General features: G+C 33.6%; 2 protein-coding genes across 2 annotated transcripts; one reads left to right on the forward strand and one right to left on the reverse strand.

The window, feature by feature from the left end:
• Positions 1-5,193: 5,193 nt before the first annotated feature.
• On the forward strand, positions 5,194-10,606 carry LOC131144727 (receptor protein kinase-like protein ZAR1). The gene is made up of 2 exons (XM_058093566.1): positions 5,194-6,906; positions 9,642-10,606. Exons 1-2 carry the CDS (start codon positions 5,208-5,210, stop codon positions 10,280-10,282), a joined length of 2,340 nt encoding a protein of 779 aa, XP_057949549.1. The 5' UTR covers positions 5,194-5,207; the 3' UTR covers positions 10,283-10,606.
• Positions 10,607-11,719: 1,113 nt separating this feature from the next.
• On the reverse strand, positions 11,720-14,995 carry LOC131144728 (uncharacterized protein At3g27210-like). The gene is made up of 4 exons (XM_058093567.1): positions 14,434-14,995; positions 12,861-12,938; positions 12,206-12,714; positions 11,720-12,099 (listed from the first exon to the last, which is right to left on the reverse strand). Exons 1-3 carry the CDS (start codon positions 14,636-14,638, stop codon positions 12,251-12,253), a joined length of 747 nt encoding a protein of 248 aa, XP_057949550.1. The 5' UTR covers positions 14,639-14,995; the 3' UTR covers positions 11,720-12,099; positions 12,206-12,250.
• Between the last annotated feature and the right edge of the window lie 4,971 nt (positions 14,996-19,966).

Consider the following 19,966-nt stretch of genomic DNA (forward strand, 5'->3'; position numbering starts at 1 on the left):
AAAAAGAGTGTTTTTAACCCTTTTATTGTTAGTGTCTCCCTTTAGGATCTTTGTTTTAGCTTTTTAACTATTGCTACCTTTTGCACTAGGGTTGATGAACCTACCCCATCTGTTTAAAAAAAAAAAAAAAATTATGATAATTGTAATCACGATAAATTTTATTTAAATAATTATTCAGATTAGTGAATTATGAGCAGCTTCATTGAAAACTTATAATGCATAACTACTGCATAAAAATTGATAACAATTTTTTTTTATTATCAAAATAGTGAAGTGATTAAAAAGCTTAATTTATTTTCTTATAAAAATAATGATTTGATTGCCACAATTGTTCTTAAACTGCATGTGGTTAAGAGAATATATATATATATATATATATATATATATATATATATATATATATATATATATATATATATAATCATGGTTCTTCCTCCACATTATATGTACACACATAACAACTCTTCCGCTAATATGTTTGTCAAAATGTAGCTCATTGATTTTTTCTTCTCAATATTTGTCTAGTTTATATAACGAGAAATAATAAGTTTTTCATTCTATATTTTTTTTTATGCTCTTTAAATGTTGAGTTAAGAAATTGACCTTTCCTGGGATTTTATAAATTTTACAGATCCCCCTTAAAATTTCAAAAATTTCAAAAGTCTCTCTTAACATTTGTCAAAAATACGCAAACTTCACTTCAAAAGACTCGTCTACAAAATACAAGTAGATGTTTGCATCATTTTTTTTTACAAATTTCAAGGGATGTTTCTTATAATTTTTAAAATCTTAAAGTAAGTTAATGAGATTTTTGAAACTTCAGAAGATGTTTATGTTTTTTTGTCAAACCTCACAGGAGGTCAATATATTTTACCCTAAATTTTACTATGTTGATTGTTGATGAATAAATAGTAGAACATTTGACATTTTTTTTTTGAATATGACATTGACCCTTTCAATTATTAACAATTGTCAAAATTTTCCTTAAAAAGACGAGTGATTAAATTTGTTCACAAATTTATAATCTTAAAAAGTTTTTCGATAGTTGTAACAAATTCAAATGATGTTATGTGATATTTAGAAAATTCAATAGGCTGAAAAAAATTTATTGCATAGCCCAAGTGACCATCATATTACAATTTTATTATAACCCTTAGTCCTAAGATTTGAAGGTGACCTAAATTCTCTAATAAAACGAAATGAGTTCCAAAATCAAACATAGAACATTGGGGATAGTTTGATGATAAAGGTGACTTGTGGGTATCTATACATAAAATTCAATTTGAATTAAAATAATTCATTTTAAACCGAATATAAATAAATAGATAAAAGACACACAAAAATCTTTTGTAAGTAAAATAAGAGGTTTTCTTACAAATATTAATTTTTGATAGTTTGAATTAAAATTTTAAATTTTAATCACCTATTAAATTTTTTTTATACAATTACGTGAAAAAAAAACATAAATTTATTACAATAGCCCAGAATGCTTTTAATAATGAGAAATTATATAATAAACCTCCTCCTTCACATGTCTGTGTGTCTGTATTATAAATATTAGATATGCGACAAATTGGTTTTACATTCATTAATATAAAAAATGATTCATTTTCATTAAGTGAATAATTAAGGAAGACACACAAACACGTGGAAGGGGTCCCCTCTATAATTTTTCCTTAATAATCACACTAAATCATGTACCTCATTGTTTGATTTTCTCTAACTATATTGCATACTATAAGGGAAGGTCTACAATAAACTTATCAAAATCATTTTCTTTGAATTTTTGGAATGTATATTTCTAAATATTCATTAATGCTAAATTAATTACTTTTAAACTAGCATTTACTATATTAATAAATATTATAGCATAAAAAATTATAAAATGCATAAATGAGAATTGAGGATTATACTAAGTGAGAATAAGTAGGGAAATAAATTTACTAACATATTAATTAATTTCTTAATTAATTAGTTAGAGATTAAAGCTTTTAAGTTAAAAACAATTGACCCAAATGACAAAATAGTTATCTAAATTTAATAATGAAAATATCTTTTATATATATATATATCCTCTGTTTGTTCACAAGATTATCGGAATACAATCCATGAAATCCTAACATTTCCTTTAAAATAAATATATTTTTTATATTAAAAATCAATAGTATATAGCGCATTAATGCACTCTTCCATACCATCGTGTGAGATGTTTGATAATGTTGCGGGATAAAAATGGTGATGACCTATGACGTTGCTCTCCAACTTCTGATGACTTGAAAAGAATGAAAACGAAGTAGGTTTGGACGACCCGGGGTGTACTCTAAGGGATTATTCTGATGCCTAAGTAAGGAAACGTTTCGAAGAGATTGAATGCAACAGTAAGATTGGGTTAAGAGTGAGTTACCCATGCTTGTTTGCGTTACCCTTCTTTATAGTGGCGAGGTTTGACCCTTGGGGTGATCCATCATTATGACGTGAGGGCATGGATTGCTCCGGAGGTTTAAGACGCCAACGTGGATCTCTCCCTTCATTATTAGGTTAGAGCTAATTGCTCCTATCAGAACATTTGACTTGGGTAATGATTGCTGGGCTTTGACTTCCTTTTAAAAGCTGATATATTTAGGGCATATCAGTTGTCCCTCCTAATTTCGAATTTTCGAAACTTGTTCTTGAAATTTTGAGTTGGTGTCTTGTCTTTTTTTTTTTTTTTTTTTAAATTTTAAGTTCGACTAGTTTGAGCCAGTTGGATTCCCGTTCTACTCCGCCGAGTTGATTCATATTCCGGGCAGCATTTTGCTGAGCCAATGCTACGGGGGGATTCGACTGAGTTAATTTTTCCGAGCTGATGCTAACATTTTACCGAGCTATTGAGCTGTCTTTGCTGTGCTGCCCTTGTTTCTTGGTGACATTTCTTGCGTCGCTATTTCTGCCGAGCTACTCTTCGTGGCTTTTCTTACCGAGCTGTTTCTACCAAGTTTCTTGTCATGGCATTTCTTTGCGAATTGTTTCTGCCAAACTACTCTTCGTGGCATTTCTTGCCTAACTGTTTTTGCCAAGCTACTATTCGTGGCATTTCTTGCCAAGCTGCTCTTGGAGAATCAAGATTCATTGGAATTGGTGTCACGTCAGCGTCTGTATAGGGATTTGATCTTTTTTCCTCGAGATGCACACACAGGTTAATGAGTTCCCACCTTCTCAAAATGTTAACTTTTTTGGGGATTCGTGTGGGTTTCTCTATAAAGGATGTGAGCTCGCTCATTTGTTCCTTGTCTCGACTAATGGGTCCCTTCCCTCTACTAGGTACGCTCTCCTTCCGCCCTTATCTTTGTTTCTTTATTCTGCTTGTGTTTGGCATGGTATGTTTGTTTTTGCTTTATTCTTCATGTTCTTCAATGTTCTTGTGAAAATTTTGCCCTGTTGATCCAATTTGTATAGTAGCACAAGTTGTTTATCTTGTTTGTCTTGCGCTTGATTTTCTCATGGAGTCCTCTATGCTATGGCCATCAGTTCTCCCATATCAGCTGGTGGCTTCTTCCCTAAGGAGTACAGGAAACTCCCCGACTAAAGGGTCGTGGTTAGGGTTGCCAACGCCACTCCAATGTCCAGGTTGGGGATCTCCAGGGTCGTGGTGACGAAGCGGTGTATGAATTTTTTCAACATCTCCTGTTCTCTTTAGACCAAGTTCATCAGATGAGCCAAAGTTTTGACGATTCTTCGACTACTGATGAAATGACTGGTAAACTGATGTTCCATCTCAGAGAAGGAGTCGATTGAGCCAGGGGTTCGGTACCAATCCCTAGCACTATCTTTAAGGGTGACTGCAAATTCCCGGCACATGATGGCATCAGGTGCCCTGCAATTGCATCAACACCTTGAAGGTGTCTAGATGATAAACCGAGTCATTTAAACCCTCGTACCTTTTAAAAGACTGCATTTTCAACTTACTGGGTAGCGGGACTTCCATCACTACTTTGGTGAATGGTGGCTCCGAGGATTTTAAAGAGGTTTCCCCGTAAGAGGGGTTGGTTCGACCTTCTTTTGATCTATCTTTTTTATCCTCTCTTCTAACTTATTCGATCTTTGCTCGTTGACTCGTACGTTGTTCGCGTCCTCCACCTTCTTAGTGAGGTTAGTTTTTCCTTACTCTCCTTCGGGCTCTCTGCTTTCTTAGGTGAGTTGGGGCTAACCCATTGTTGGGGGGGGGGGGGATATGTTTTTCCTGACTCTTTTGCTGCAAGAGTAAGTTAAACATATCCTACATCTTCTTCTGGGAGGCTTCCATTCTCCTTTGGAAGGTGAGAAATTCCTCCCTGATGACCCCCAAATGATCTCTAGGTCTGGAGTGAATGGATTAGGGTGATTCTTTACTAGAGGCAAGGCCGGAGCTTGAGCCGTGGGTTGTTGTCATTATTTGAGAATCAGAGGTTTGAAGTAAGATGAACACCTCTAAAAAACGGCTCCCACATACAGCTCCAACTGTTCTGGGATAAAAATGGTGATGACCTACGACGTTGCTCTCCAACTTCCGATGACCTGAAAAAGATAAAAACAAAGTAGATTTGGAAGACCTGAGGTTTACTCCAAGGAATCACTCTGATGCCTAAGTAAGGGAACAATTCGAAAAGGTTAAATGCAACAGTAAGATTGGGTTAAGAGTGAGTTACCCATGCTTATTTGCGTTATCCTTTTTTATAGTAGCAAGGTTTGACTCTTGAGGTGATCCATCATTATGACGCGGGGGCGTGGATCACTCCGGAGATTTAAGGTGTCAGCGCGAATCTCTCCCTTCATTATTAGGTTAGAGTTAATTGCTCCTATCAAAAGATTTGACTTGGGTAATGATTAATGAATTTTGACTTTCTTTTATAAACTAATATATTTAAGACATAAATAAGTTTTAATTTTGTAAGATATTTTTTAAAAGGTAAAATCTTAAAACCTAACCAAACAAGTAAAATGATATTTTAATCAAATTAAGTTAAAATTATTATACATAATTTTAAATTCATCGAGAAATGATAGTAGAACAATATATCATCGAAATTGAATGGAAACACCACAAAAAATATCTTAATTATTAAAAAAATAATAAAAAACAAAACTCAAAAGACGGGAGAGATATGTCGTGCAAGGGCATTGCTTTTCTTCCACTTCTACTACTACTACTACAACTCTCTCTTTCCGTTTGGCGGGAGGGGGGAGGGGTGATGTGCCCCACCAATCAAAATCTCGTCTCTTTCAAGTCTCTTTCTCATAAATGCCCCTCCACCCAACACCACCATCTCCACGCCCCGCCACCTTTTTTATTCTCTGCAACTTGCTTCATCTTCTACTGCTCATCTCTCCCCACTCATCACCTCCCTACCATGAGGATCACTTCCCCATTCTTCTTCTTCTTCTCCTTCTTCTTCTGCTTCGCTCTTTTTCAGAATTCAAGATTCGGTCTCTGCCTCACCGCCGACGGGCTCGCACTTCTTTCTCTGAAGTCCGCCGTCGACCAATCATCCGGCGACTCTCTATTCGCCGACTGGAACGAGAACGACAGCGTCCCGTGCCGCTGGTCTGGTGTTTCCTGTGCCAACGTTTCTGGGTTCGCCGACCCTCGCGTCGTTGGAGTCGCGATCTCCGGGAAGAATCTCCGGGGGTATATTCCCTCCGAATTGGGCAGCCTCCAGTTTCTCCGGAGGCTTAATCTCCACGGCAACGACTTCTCTGGCTCGATACCTGTGCAGCTCTTCAATGCGACGTCGCTTCACAGCTTGTTTCTCTACGGTAATAATCTATCCGGCGAGCTGCCGCCGACGATCTGTAAACTCCCCCGGCTTCAGAACCTCGACCTCTCGAACAATTCGCTTTCTGGGTCGATTCCAGGAGATCTGAGTAATTGCCGGCAGCTGCAGAGGCTGGTCTTGGCCGGAAACAACTTCTCTGGCGAGATTCCCGCCGGCGTTTTCCCGGAAATGGAGAATTTGGTCCAGCTCGATCTTTCGTCGAACCATCTCAGGGGGTCGATTCCGGAAGACATTGGCGAGCTCAAATCGCTCGCCGGCACCCTCAATCTCTCTTTCAATCACTTGTCTGGCAAAATCCCCAAATCTCTCGGAAATTTGCCCGTGACGCTGAGCTTCGATCTCCGAAACAACAATTTGAGCGGCGAAATACCCCAGACCGGATCGTTCGCGAACCAGGGCCCGACGGCGTTCCTCAACAACCCATCGCTTTGCGGGTTTCCCCTCCAAAAACCCTGCCGGAACCCATTACAGAGCTCGCCGGCGAGACAAACCTCCTCGCCCGAATCCGAAACGAACCCCGAAAAAGGCCTCTCCCCGGGCATGATCATTCTCATATCAGTCGCCGACGCCGCCGGAGTCTCCTTCGTCGGCTTCATCATCGTGTACCTCTACTGGAAAAGAAAAGACTCCAGCGGCGGCTGCAGCTGCACTGGAAAGGCAAAGCTCGGCGACCCACGAACCGGCAGTCTCTGTTCCTTCCCGTGTTTCGCCGGCGGTCGACATAGCAGCGACTCAGAGGCGGATTCAGCCGCGGGCTCTGGCGCAGGCGGCGGCGGACGGGGAGAGGAAGGAGAAGGGGAGCTGGTGGCGATAGACAAGGGGTTCAATTTCGAGCTGGACGAGCTGCTGAGGGCATCCGCGTATGTGTTGGGGAAGAGCGGGCTGGGGATAGTGTACAAGGTGGTGTTGGGGAACGGGGTGCCGGTGGCTGTGCGGCGGCTGGGGGAGGGCGGCGATCGGCAGAGGTACAAGGAGTTCGCAGCGGAGGTGCAGGCGATCGGGCGGGTGAAGCATCCGAATATCGTGAAGTTGAGGGCTTACTATTGGGCTCCCGACGAGAAGCTTCTCATCAGTGATTTCATTTCCCATGGCAATTTGGCTTCTGCGCTTCGCGGTCAGTTTTAGCACTTTCATTTCTTCACTGCTTCATTAATAATATTATTTGTTTATTTATTCTTTTTGAGGCTTAGGTTGGGCTGGGAAGGAATGTTGGCTTTGGTCTAAGTGCTAAAAGTTTATTTATTTTAAAATAAATTATGCATGACATTGCTTTTTTCATTGGACCATTTATGCTAAAACTAATTATTAAATCATTAAAAATAAAATTTATCTTTATATTATATAGTACTTGACTTTTTTTTTCCCCAGTTTTAAGGCGACTTTGATTGCAAAAATATTTGTTATTTTTACAAAAACATTGCTTTATTTCTGAAATCTATAATATTTATATATAAAAACTTGAAAAATACTTTAAAAAATATATATATATATATTAAAATCTTTTCAACAGAAACACTGAAAAATGAAAAACAGTATAATAATTTTTAAAAATTTTAAAAATAAAAGAACCATCATTACAAAACTTGTAATATTTCTCTACTTTCAATTCCAAACTCTTGACATTATATGATTCATAAGATGAATGATTTTACATGAGAATATAAAAGGAAAGAAGAAGAAAAATAAGAAGGAAGCTTATTTTTAATTATATATATATAATTTTATTAAAAATAAAATTTATTTTTATATGATTAAAAATTAAGAAAAATTAAATAATTATGATGTGTAAAATTAAACTTTTATTTATAAATTTGAAATATTTTTTATTTTCTTTTTTGATAACTAAAATATAAATTTTAATTTTTTTCAAAAATATTTTTCAAATTTGAAATAGAGCATTTGGGCAAGTGAGTGAGCCCATCAAAGCCCAAAATTGTTATAAAATTATGAAGGTCAATTAGTTTAGAAAGAGTAAGTGGGGAATGGTAGGGTAAGCGGCCCCATGAGGCCATGATACCACCCCACAGCAATACCCATCAGCAATGGTGTTGAATTGATGATGTGGCCATGAGGTACCCTTCACGATTGTTTTTGTAGGGTATCCCTACTTTCATACAGCCAATTTATTCAAAAATTTTGAGACACCCACCCTGCTCCTTTCTATTCTTTTTGTCCCACTTCTATAGATGAGAATAATTCCCAAAAAGCAAAAATAAACTTTTCCTCAAAGGTACCCTCCCTCGCACCCCCTTTGGGCCTGGTGGGCTTCCCCTACTTCACTTGCTGGGCCCATCTTCGATTAACTAAAAAAGTTTATATTAAAACAAAACATTCATAATTATAAAGTTAATATAAATTAAACAACATATTAATAACTCAAACCTTAAAAAATTAAAATTTAAAATAAATCAATCTAACTTGTGCGGATTATCGAGATATAAAAATGACATGAAAAACAAAACATGTCAATTGCGAGCAGGAAATTATAAAATGTATGTAAAAATACAAATAACAAAATTTAAAAAGATTAAAATCTTAAATTTTAATTAAAAATTCACAAAGTCTAAGTAGGAACCATAATCAAATAAAAAAACTGAAAAGAAAAAAACTAAATAACCCTAAATTTTGAAATTTGTGTTGATTGAATCTAGTTAGGTTACATCTGTCCAAGTGAGTCTAGGTGAGTTTAATAAAATCATTTTTATTTTAAAAAAATCAACTTAAAATATTTAAATTCTTAATTATTAAAAAGTGGCTTTATAAAATCGTTTTTGGTTGGTATAATTAGTTTTTTATTTGATTTTCTGTTTATATTTCTTCATAGAAAAAAATATATTATAAAAATGTGCTTATTTATGACATCATTTTTTTTATTTTTGTTGTTAATATTCAGTTATTTGTAAAAAAATTTAAAATTATAGTTTTCAATTGTCTTAGCATATGATAGAAATTTTAATGTTTAGAAATGATTTTTTTTGGATTAAATAATTTATTTTATATACTTTTAAATTAAAATTAAAATAAGGTGATCATATGAATTTTAATATAATTAAAATTAAATATGTATAATTTTTTTTAAAAAAAATAATAAATATAACAAAATATTTTACTATTTTTTATTGTCATAAAAATTAAGTAAATTAATTTACAGTATTTTTTTATTTTTTATTATGGTAATTGTAATGTGTATCATTTTGAAACTTTATTATTTAAATTATATTTTATAATATTATTTTATTTAAAGATTAAAATGAGCATTTTTAATTAATTGTTATATATTTTTTAGTTTTATAAATATAAATCAAATAAATTGCTGATTTTTTATTTTTAATTTATGTTTATAATTTTTTATTTTTATTTTAAATTTTTTTTAATATTTTTTAATTGTCATATCAAATAATCCCTAAGCTAGTTAGCGTGAATACTATTACCAAATGTTGTACAATATTTTAGATATGACTTAACTAGAGTCTATTTGTATGGTAAATTGTTTTATGAGTATATTTTAATTATTTATTAATACTAATTGTAATATTGGTGTTGTAATTTTTTTTTGTAATTAAAATAACAACTAAAAAGGTTGTAACTCTGCTACTACAAAAAGTGTAATATATTTACAAATTTTTATTTTAATTGAATGATTAAATTAAAAATAAACATAAATTCTATTCGTGAATATAATTACTTATTAATTCATTCATCCTTTTAAAATTATTTTAAATATATAGAAATTAAATTTTGAAATAGCTCAAAAAAATTTCTAAAAATCACTTCTTATTATTAATAGCAAAACATTACACACACTTATACAAAGAAGTGAAATAACTAATAAAAAATTATTTGGAACAGGAAAAAATGGTCAACCTTCACCCAACCTCACTTGGTCAACGAGGCTGACAGTCGCAAAGGGCACGGCGCGTGGCTTAGCCTACCTCCACGAGTGCAGTCCCCGGAAGTTCGTCCACGGCGACGTCAAACCCTCCAACATCCTCCTCGACGCCGACTTGCACCCCTACATCTCCGACTTCGGCCTCAACCGCCTCATCTCCATCGCCGGCGCAGACACCTCCGCCGTCTCCGCCAGCTACCTCCCCTACGTCAAGCCCTCCGCCCAGTCCGACCGCTCCACCAACTACCGGGCTCCGGAGGCCCGGGTCGCCGGCGCCCGACCCGCCCAGAAGTGGGACGTCTACTCCTTCGGCGTCGTCCTGCTCGAGCTCCTGACCGGAAAATCGCCGGATATCTCGTCTCCGACGACGTCGACGGCGACGGCCGCGGAAGTGTCGGATCTGGTGAGGTGGGTGAGGAAGGGGTTCGAGGTGGAGAACCCACTGTCGGAATTGGTGGATCCGACGCTGCTCCGGGAGGTGCAGGCGAAGAAGGAGGTGCTGGCGGTGTTTCACGTGGCGCTGGCGTGCACGGAGGCGGACCCGGAGATCCGGCCCCGGATGAAGACCGTTGCCGACAACCTCGATCGGATCGGGTCGTGAGAATTGACGGGTTAGAAGAAAGTAGATGATAAGTGTGTGCATCTGATGATGAGAACGGTGATCGGGGAGCTTCGGTCTGCAGGATTTTGTAAGGTTTTGCGCTAGAAATTTCATAATTTTTTCGTTCGCCGTTTTCTGGAAGAAGACGCAGAAGAATTTTTCCGGCCGTCGCAGCAAATTCTTTTTGGGTGGATCATACAGTTTTTTTTTCCTCAAAAAAACAAAAAAAAACCAATTGGCTACTTCTGTAATTTAAAATCTCTACCCAAAAATCCCACTCCCAGGGATATGCCTCTAATAAAAAAATATATACAATTTTGTCTTGCACCTTTTTTTCCCCCTGAAATTGACTTTTTTGGTTTTAAAAATTAATATTGAGTTTTTCTTGATATTTAAATATGATGGAATGTTTACTAATAAATTTACATAAAATAAAAAATAAATAATATTATATTATTTCATGGACAAAAGAAACTAAGTTTTAAATTTGAAATTATTATATACATTAGGTGTATACACCCTCTATCTAACTTGATTTCTTTATATGTATAAAAAAAATTACCTAATTCAATTATATATACATATTACAAAATTTAATTAGATTCCATGTGTGTAATTAATAAATTTTTTGACGATGGTGAACCTAAACTTTTAGATCAAGGTAATGTAGCCTTTCCATGTATACTCAAAACAAAGCAAGAGAAAAGATGTGCATGGTAGATAAACCTAAGAGACAAATTGCAATATTCATTCATATTGTGTTTTTTGAGAGTTGAATTTCTGAAATTGAATTTGCATGTAGGGTTTTGTTTAAATCTGCACATGCACTGAAGTACCATCTCAATAAATTTTAGTAAAAAGTTCATTTCTTCAAAATATCCTTGCAAAATAAACACCCACTAAAATGAACTCATCAAGTTTCAACACTAAAATGTTTATTTGTTGAAAAAGTATGTTTTTTTTTTTTCTTCCCATTTTTAAATAATTATAAAAACGTCATCTTATTTTTCATTTTTAAAGATTTATATAAAAAGGTTAGAAAACCATAAATTTGTATTCAACTTTAATATACAAAATTGAAAAATTGAAAAACAAAAGACATTTTTATGAAAGTAAAAGACATTGACCTCTCATGAGGTTTGGTAAAAAGACAATAACCTTCTTAAAATTTTAAAAATTCTTGAAACCTCTCTTAAGGTTTTAAGAATTAAAGGAACATTTTTTGAAATTTGTCAAAATGAAACAAATCTACTCTTATATTTTGCAAAAGAGACAAATTTCTTAAGAGGAGGCCCGTGTCCTTTTGCCAAACTTAAAAAGGTTTGTGACACTTATAAAACCTTAGAGGAGATTTGTGACATTTTTAAAATCTCAAGGGAGGCCTCTATCTTTTTTATAAAACTCATGTGAATGCTTTTCCCCTTAAAATTATGTAAATTTAAACAACACTCAATACAAAGTTATATTGAATTTTATCAAATTTTGAACAATATGCAATTCAAAAGTCAGTAAAGGCAATGGCTGGTAGTTTATACCATTGCTTGTACTCAATTTTGAAAACATGATTAACCATCTTTTCATTTGGTATCTTTCTATGCATACATTTATATCAAGAATGAGAAAGAAAAGAAAGCAGAAGAAGAAGAAGAAGAAGAAGAAGAAACAATGTCTTCAATTGGACTGGCAGCAAGAAAAATGCAAACAGAACTCTCTTTACAAACTTTGCTAGAAGTATTCCATGCATCCTTCTGCATTTCAGAGGCCTTTGACAATATTCTATAGGCTAGAGGGCAGCTGCATCATGAATAACTCTCTTCCTGTTTCATAGAAGCAGAGGCAGTATCAACTATTGCAACTCTGGACTCTGTATAAAATACGAGACAAGTAACTATGGAAAGAACTACAAGATTCTGGGATCCTTACATATGTAGAACTTCAGAGAGGATGATAGATGGCAATATCAGCTTACTACCCTTCACCGCTTTCGGCTAAGCTCAGCCTTTTCTTTCTCTCACGAGGCTTCAGGCCACGAACTGCATTTGAGAAGCAGGAATATGAAGACTGGGACACTCTCTCTTTCTTGGGCTTAATACCTTGAATTAGAGTTCTTTCAGTGCTGCAAATGGAGGTCGCTGCAGACGTACGAGGGCTTTCATCTATAGACATTGGGTGAAGGTCAAAAATGGTTTCCATGGGTTCTGGCCTTCCACTGGCAATTATTTTGCCCTTGTTTTGTGATTTTTTGTCACTGTGAACTGGGTTACGATTAAAACTGTCACGAAAGAGCTCAACTAGTTTTTTCTTCTTCTCCATTAGAGATTGCTCAGAGTCGGAATTGGGTACTATGTCCACATAAAGAGATTTAACAAGTCTGGAAGTTTCTGAAGAACTGCTTTGACGCACTGGACTAGTGCCACGAGATGGACTAACATCTGCATAGAAATAGAAGCAGAAGCAGCAAGTCATACATCAAGGTTTGAAACAACATTGATGTTTGTATTTGTTGTGTGTATAGAAAAATATATCATGCTTGAGAGAGAGAGAGAGATTTTTTAAGACCATGTTATCAGCATCTTACCACCATTGACGCTGAAGAAATCCTCACAATCAGATTCTAAACAGAACTGAGAATCAAAAAACATTTCCTCTTTACTATCTGCATAGAATGACAGGCATACTTCAGTGATCAGTCGGAATGGCCATATGAGTTAAATGCAAGTGAACAACAGAGGCATTAATATATTAAGAATGTAGAGGATTTGTTTGAAGATATGAATGCTATCCGCGGTCACACAGCTTATTATAACTGTCTGCTGCATAGTTGCATATCCGATGAAGACACCAATTTTATTAAGAAATGAGTTACAATTAAAACCTATAATTTAAATCCAGAGGTTTTTTAACAATAGCTACATACAATCAACTACAATCTCCTGTCTTATCTAGCCCGAAAATCATAGAACTAACAAAAGTTTAAACACCAAAGCAGGTAGCATTGCAGAGTCATTTATGGGACTAGGGGAATATTTTGTTAATTATGGATGTAGTAGGAAAGTATTTGTCATTTGTGGTAAGATTGTAGGATAAGTTTTTGAGGATTCTAACTTGGTGACCGGCTAAACTAATTATGGCCTATCTTCTTGTCATCATTCGGCATATGATGTCGACAAAATAACCTTATACACTGTAGGCGATACCATCAAAATAATTCATACCAGGTAATAGTCTAAACATGCCTTGATGGCTCAAATACTCAGGGAAAGAGAGTGATGGACATGTCCTAGCGGAAAAAGGGAAAATTCAGCACGTAACATTGGACCTCAGCTCAAAACCTTTTTTTTTTTTTTCGATAAGAGAGAGGCCTGTGCCGCCCAAACACAAATTGACCAGATACCTCCAGAACACCAAGCATAGCAACCCTCCATCACAAATATAAACCAAAGTACTGGTTTGGTCCCTGACTTCTCATTCCACAAATGGATCAGATGTCTAATTAAGTTGCAACCATCTGATATAAACACACCTATATATATTTTAAATATCGAGGATCAACACACACTAATTGTTTTTGTACAATTCACAATATATATAATTTGATGGGAATGATATTTATATTGGATTGTGCATTTTATACATATAATCTACTGAGTGGTACTTAATAGTTTGAAGGCGATCTACTGTCCTCATGCTGCCATGGCAAGGAGCCTTTGCTCATGTTACAAAATTCATCTTCTGAGGATCAACAGTTCAACACAGCAATTTCTTCATTTCCCAAAGCCAAGAGTGTCGTCCTTTCACTCACGATCCATCCTTAAAAACATTTTTGGCTTTCATCTACATAACGTAAAGGAATGAAATTCCAAACAACTCAGTAGAAAAAGGGAGGTCACTATTAATCTATGACCATGAAATAGCAGCATTTCAAATATCAATCAATTTGTCAACTCGCTAGAACTCATACAACCAAAATGACCATCCTATGAACAAATTCGAATAGTCTGCCAACTAGCTATAATCCAAATATATGATCTCTTTGGAATGACCCAAAACAAGAAACGAAAAAATAGAAAAAACCAGAAATCATACATTCAGAATCACCAATATATGCACAAACAATCATGAAATCATCATCCAAGAAGAGAGAATCATACTTTGGTGTGGGAAATTTGGAATAGCCTCCTTTTGGGGTTTGATCACAGTTGTTTCAACAACAGGGTGCGCTTCAGCATTGACACCGATTTCCTTGGTGGGTGATTCAGAAGATTGAAGGGACACATAGCCCGTATCTGATCCCACCGGCAATTTGGGTTCCACGGTTGATTCCTTAACTTTATGAACAGAAGCGCAAGAACCCATGTCTACCCTTTTTTTCTCCACCGAGCTTCAAACGTTTTCCATGGCGAACACAGAGACAGAGAGAGAGAGAGAGGAGAAATGGGGGGAAGGGGTTTATATGCCGCGCAGGAACAGCTGAAAACGCGTCTAAAATGAAAAATCTGTGAAGAGAGGCGCCACACTATCAATCACAATGCGTGGAGTCAATCTTCTTCAGAATGGCAGTAGGTGGTGCGATTTGCAGCCGTGGGTCCTCTCACTCTAATTTCATTTTCATCATCACACACATTGCAAATTTAATTATGTAGGACAGACTCGGGAAGAAATGATTTTCCAAACCAAAAGGAAAAACGTGAAGGGTTGAAAGGCTGGCTTTTCAGTTTTGGTGTCTCCCCTCAATAAGTGTATAATACTTTTTTTTTTTCCTTGAATTTGGGTCATTAATATTTTCAAAAAATATCTAGTGCTTGTTATTGAGATTTTTTTTAATAAAAATTTATGATCATTGGATATTTTAAATTGTTTAATTTTAGTAATTTTATTCTTTAAATTGTTATAATTTTATTAAATTTATATATGAATTATATCAATTTTTAATACACAATGGTTGCTTTTCAAAATGTATTTAGACTAGAATAAATTTTTTTAAAAACTCTAGTGAGAAAAATTTGAGTGACCTATTGGTATCTTATCCCCAGCACTAAAATCATGTCATGTGGATTTATGTAGGGTTAAGTTATATAGAGACATTTTTGTATATGCTCACGACATATAGGTCTTTCTCGAAGTGCATTTAATTTCATACGGAGTTGTATTTTCTTTTAGGAGTTTCAAATATTTTTGAAAAGGAATTAAATCTATTTTGCAAGTAGGTGGAATAATTTTTTATCTAAAAAAAAATCTCTACCTTATCCTATACCTTGTTCTCTTATGCATAATTAAAATAAAAAAAATTATAATAATTTTTTTTACATATATATTATATACTTGAAAAGAAATTTTCACATTACTCGATAAGATAATTTTGGAAATTCATGTGATTTTTTCTTTTCAAGGTAAGAAATTAAGTTTTAAAATTTTTAACTTTTTAAATAAAAACAATTCGGGAGACACGAATTGTATATAAAATAATATATTTTATTTTAAATAAATATTTTTAATTAAAAATAATAGAAAAATAAACATGGATGTACTATACATTTTTATTTTGAAAGACATGATTTATTTAAAGTGCTTCATACTCCTATCGAATTAGTGAATATGACTATACTCCAGTGATCATTTAAAAAATAAAAACTCTTATAGAAACATAAATATAAAAAGTCAGAGAAATTTAAGAAATTACTAATGTTGACAAATTTAGTGTAATAGAATTAAAGTTATTTTTGGTGGAAAAGGTGTAAACCTCATGATATTATTAGAAAAGATTAGGATCACATGTTATGAAAGATTTTTTTTATTTTTTTATTTTATGTTTTTGTTTTTATAGCTCGATAAGAAGTATATATCGAGTTTTGGCTATACAATAGATGTAAAACATTTTCAACTTTTTTCAAGATTTAAACCTAATTTGAAAGTCACAAACTCACAAATTTTAATTATTGAATTGTGTTTTAAATGACATTAAGGGCCTATTTCAATCAACATGTTGTTTGGGAAAAGAAAAATAAGAAGAAAATTTATTTTGCATTATATATATATATATATATATATATATATTTCAACATTAAATATAGTTAAAAAAAATATTTTAATATGATTAAAAATATTTTAAAAATGTAACAATTAATGATATATAAAATCAAATTTTGGTATGTTCTTATTTTTATTGCCCACTTCTTATTATAACCAAATATAAAAAAAGTAGATTACGTAGTATTTTTTTATCTAATATTTTTCAAGTTTCAGACGAAAAAAAAAAATTAAAAAGCTTAAGGTTCTACTCACCAAAAAAAAAGCCCTCCACAAATAAAATTAAAAATAAATGAAAAGAGATTTTTTTTATTAATATTAGTAGAAAATATGACATGGAGTTGCACGCTTTTGTCGAAAAAACTTAGCTCTTCAAAAATTAATATTTACTATCATTTTCCATAAAAAATCTTGGCTTGAGAAATGAATTACATAAAACATAAAATAAAAATCTAGTGTTTCGGGATTGATGAAAAAAATCAAACAACTAGTTTTTATATCTTGTAGAAAATAATAACATTCCTTAAAAATTTAAAAAATAATTAATGGATCATCAAAGAGATAGCACAGGTGTAAAATTGATTTATGTTTTTGAAAAGATAAAATTATCTATATAGATAGATTAGGAAAGTAAATAAAATCTCCAAAACTTTGAAAAAGTAGTATATGATAATTTATGGAATGGGTTTAATGGTAAGAGCTGTTCTTAGGTGGATGTTTAGGTTTAATTTTTCCTTTTATTAAGTTGAATAATTAATAATTATTTTGAATTACAATTTCATTCCCAAAATTAAAAAATTCAATATTATTTTAAAAGAAAAGAAAATTTTAAAAAAATGAAATAAAAACTAGCAGGCACTTGTGCTATACTATTATATTTTTACATAAATAAATAAATAAAATCTAAGATGACAGCTCAATTGAAGTCTTGGCATAGTCATAACTCCTCTTGCTCATGTTGTAGATTAGCTAATAAATTTGGTGAATTAAAGTATGAATTTCTTTAATAAGTCCTCATCTTTAATAATTATGAGTTACAAGTCATTTAAAAAAATAGATGAATGGAAGAGTAATAGTATAATAAAGAATATATAGAGAATTGAAGTATACTAACTTTGTTAGTGCTATTGAAAAATCTTATTAGACCTTGGCACTTGTAGGTCCGCTCTTAGTTTTTGTTTTTTGATTTACATAGGAACTCCAGCCACTAACAAGCCCTACGAACCCCCTGGTGCGGCACCAAACCATAGTTGGTAAGATATGACTACCCTAATATTCTACATTATAGGTAGAAGATATAACCATTACATGAATTTTTGAAAACGACAAAAAAAGAAGAAATTTTATAGTATTAGATTCTAATCACCTTAATTTCAAGTATATTTTTATTTCTTGTACTATACCCAATACCAGATAATTCACACTAGGTCATTTAAAAGTATTTGAAAATTGATCCGAACCGAAGCAAAAATTTGGTTAACTGATTTGTTCGGTTTAGTTTCACTTTATACTTTTTATAATTTTTGGTTATCGGTTTAGTTTCTGTTTTTATGTTGATGAACCAACCAACATATGTATTCATTTACAATGCAAAGTATTTATTTTGTACAGTACTATATGATAATTTATAACATATTTTAAGATTACAAAATAGTATACACTAAGTATTTTTGGATGACTAATTTACATAAATAAATTATAAATGCGCATACTAAATCAAAATTCAAGTAAAATATCTAATTTTTTTTTTTTTAAAATTATAATGATTTGAATATCGGCTCAAATCGAATAACGAATTGAACTGTTTGTTAATTGGACCATCGGTAAATCGAAGGGTTCGGATTGATTTCGGTTCACAAAAAGATCAAACCAAAACTTCCAGTTTCTAAAGGTTCAATTTTGAATAATCTAACCATGAGCATCCCTAGTCCTACCATATCATAGAGCTGGCGGGAAAGAAAAGCCAACAGCCTCTAAACCAACATCCCATAGATTTTGCAGCGAAGGGATCTTATGCCTGGGTTTGTCTCATTCATGATATCCTCTATGATATTGTTCCCTCTGCAGTAATACAATAGAATCACAATTTCTCGTTGACTAACTATTGAAAGATTGAAAGATTGGGAATAACAACATTCATAATTAAAAAGAAAAAGAAAAAGAAAAAGAAAAAAATCGGTTAGTTTACAGTTGTAGTTTTTGCCGAGAAACATTTAAATAGGAAACACAATGCACGACGCTTGTTGCGGTGGGGACAAAGTCAGTCACGACAATACAGTTTGTCAATCTCAAAAGTGCCGTCGTAAACTACCAACTATCCACTTCTCCACTCTGCCATTTCCTCTCTCTCTCTCTCTCTCTCTCTCCCGACCTTTCCACCGTATCAACAAATTTTCTTTTTCTCTGATATTGTTCCCTCTTCCACCACCTTCAATTAGTTTCTCTTTCTCAAAAAGAGAACACTGAAAAAATTAAACACTATAATAAAAATAATAAGAACAACAACTTACAAGATACAAATAATGACCAACTTGCCCTGCTGCACAAAACAGAATTTTCAACATTGATTATCAATAACACAAAGTCATATTAGGAGGGATCAATTTTTATGGCAAAAGTAGTAAGCATGCTGTTTAGATTCAGGATTTTGTTAGGAAAGAAATATATATACATATATTTAATATATACTAAACCAATTTTGTATTATATTTTATGACAAAATTAAGTGTTACTAAAGATAAAAATTTATTTTAATATGATTTAAAATTAAAAATAATCAAATTAGAAATGTGCGAATCTGATATACTTATTTTATTTTCTTTCTGTTTTTTTAATAATAAACAAATATAAAAAATGAATTCCTTCAAATTTCCTTGAAGTTTTTCAACTTTCAAAACTAAACCTAAAACCTATCCTCAAAATGAAGAAGTTCCCTATTATATTTGATAATCAAAGAAAATAGACAAAATGCATGTATAACAAATCAAAACAAAAGATAAACTTTCACAGCATGTACATTTGATTTTAATTAATTTTTAATCATAATAAAATTATTTTAATTTTTTTTTTTAGTTCAAATGGAGCCTCAATCATACAAATCAAACTTTAGAAAAACATAAAAAATTAGGCTCTTTTGGTCAAGCTTCCCCACCATATGAGCTCGCACCAATCAGGGCTCCTATGGCCCATGGAATATAAAGCCCAGATGTAATCTAGTGAGGCACACTAAATGCCGTAATTCCATTGGTCGGAACGGCCTGACTGAATTATCACGTAAAAATAGGAGTGACAAATCGAGCCATGACCCGTCGAGTCACTCAGACCCACCCGTTCTAAATGGATTCAGGATTTAGGAAAGTCAATCCATTTAATAAACAGGCCGGTCACAGGTTGATCAATTTATAAACAAGTTAATCCAATTGGGGCCAAGTCACCAGTTTATTAACCAGAGTCTGCAAATCCTCTCAGCCCTCGGGTCTCACCAATCGCCTCTGCTCTCCTCTCGGTCTCTACCACAATCTCACATCCTCAGTCTCCCTCTCACCAGTCTCCCCCACCCTCTCAAGTCTCAACTTCACTCTCATTTGTTGACTTGCATTTGTATTTTGTTTTTTTACGTTCTGCATTTTATAGTTTTTTTTTTTTAAAAATGAATTA

The sequence above is a fragment of the Malania oleifera genome, chromosome 12 (genome assembly GCF_029873635.1).
Source record: "Malania oleifera isolate guangnan ecotype guangnan chromosome 12, ASM2987363v1, whole genome shotgun sequence".
Taxonomy (NCBI): Eukaryota; Viridiplantae; Streptophyta; class Magnoliopsida; order Santalales; family Ximeniaceae; genus Malania; species Malania oleifera.

Bases quoted from the DNA above. Each gene is read 5' to 3' on its own strand.
- LOC131144727 (XM_058093566.1), top strand. From the start codon at position 5,208: ATGTGCCCCACCAATCAAAATCTCGTCTCTTTCAAGTCTCTTTCTCAT. The intron at 6,907-9,641 runs GTCAGTTTTAGC...TATTTGGAACAG, and splicing joins TTTGGCTTCTGCGCTTCGCG to GAAAAAATGGTCAACCTTCA.
- LOC131144728 (XM_058093567.1), bottom strand. From the start codon at position 14,638: ATGGGTTCTTGCGCTTCTGTTCATAAAGTTAAGGAATCAACCGTGGAA. The intron at 12,939-14,433 runs GTATGATTCTCT...CATTCTATGCAG, and splicing joins TCCAAATTTCCCACACCAAA to ATAGTAAAGAGGAAATGTTT. The intron at 12,715-12,860 runs GTAAGATGCTGA...ATTTCTATGCAG, and splicing joins TTTCTTCAGCGTCAATGGTG to ATGTTAGTCCATCTCGTGGC.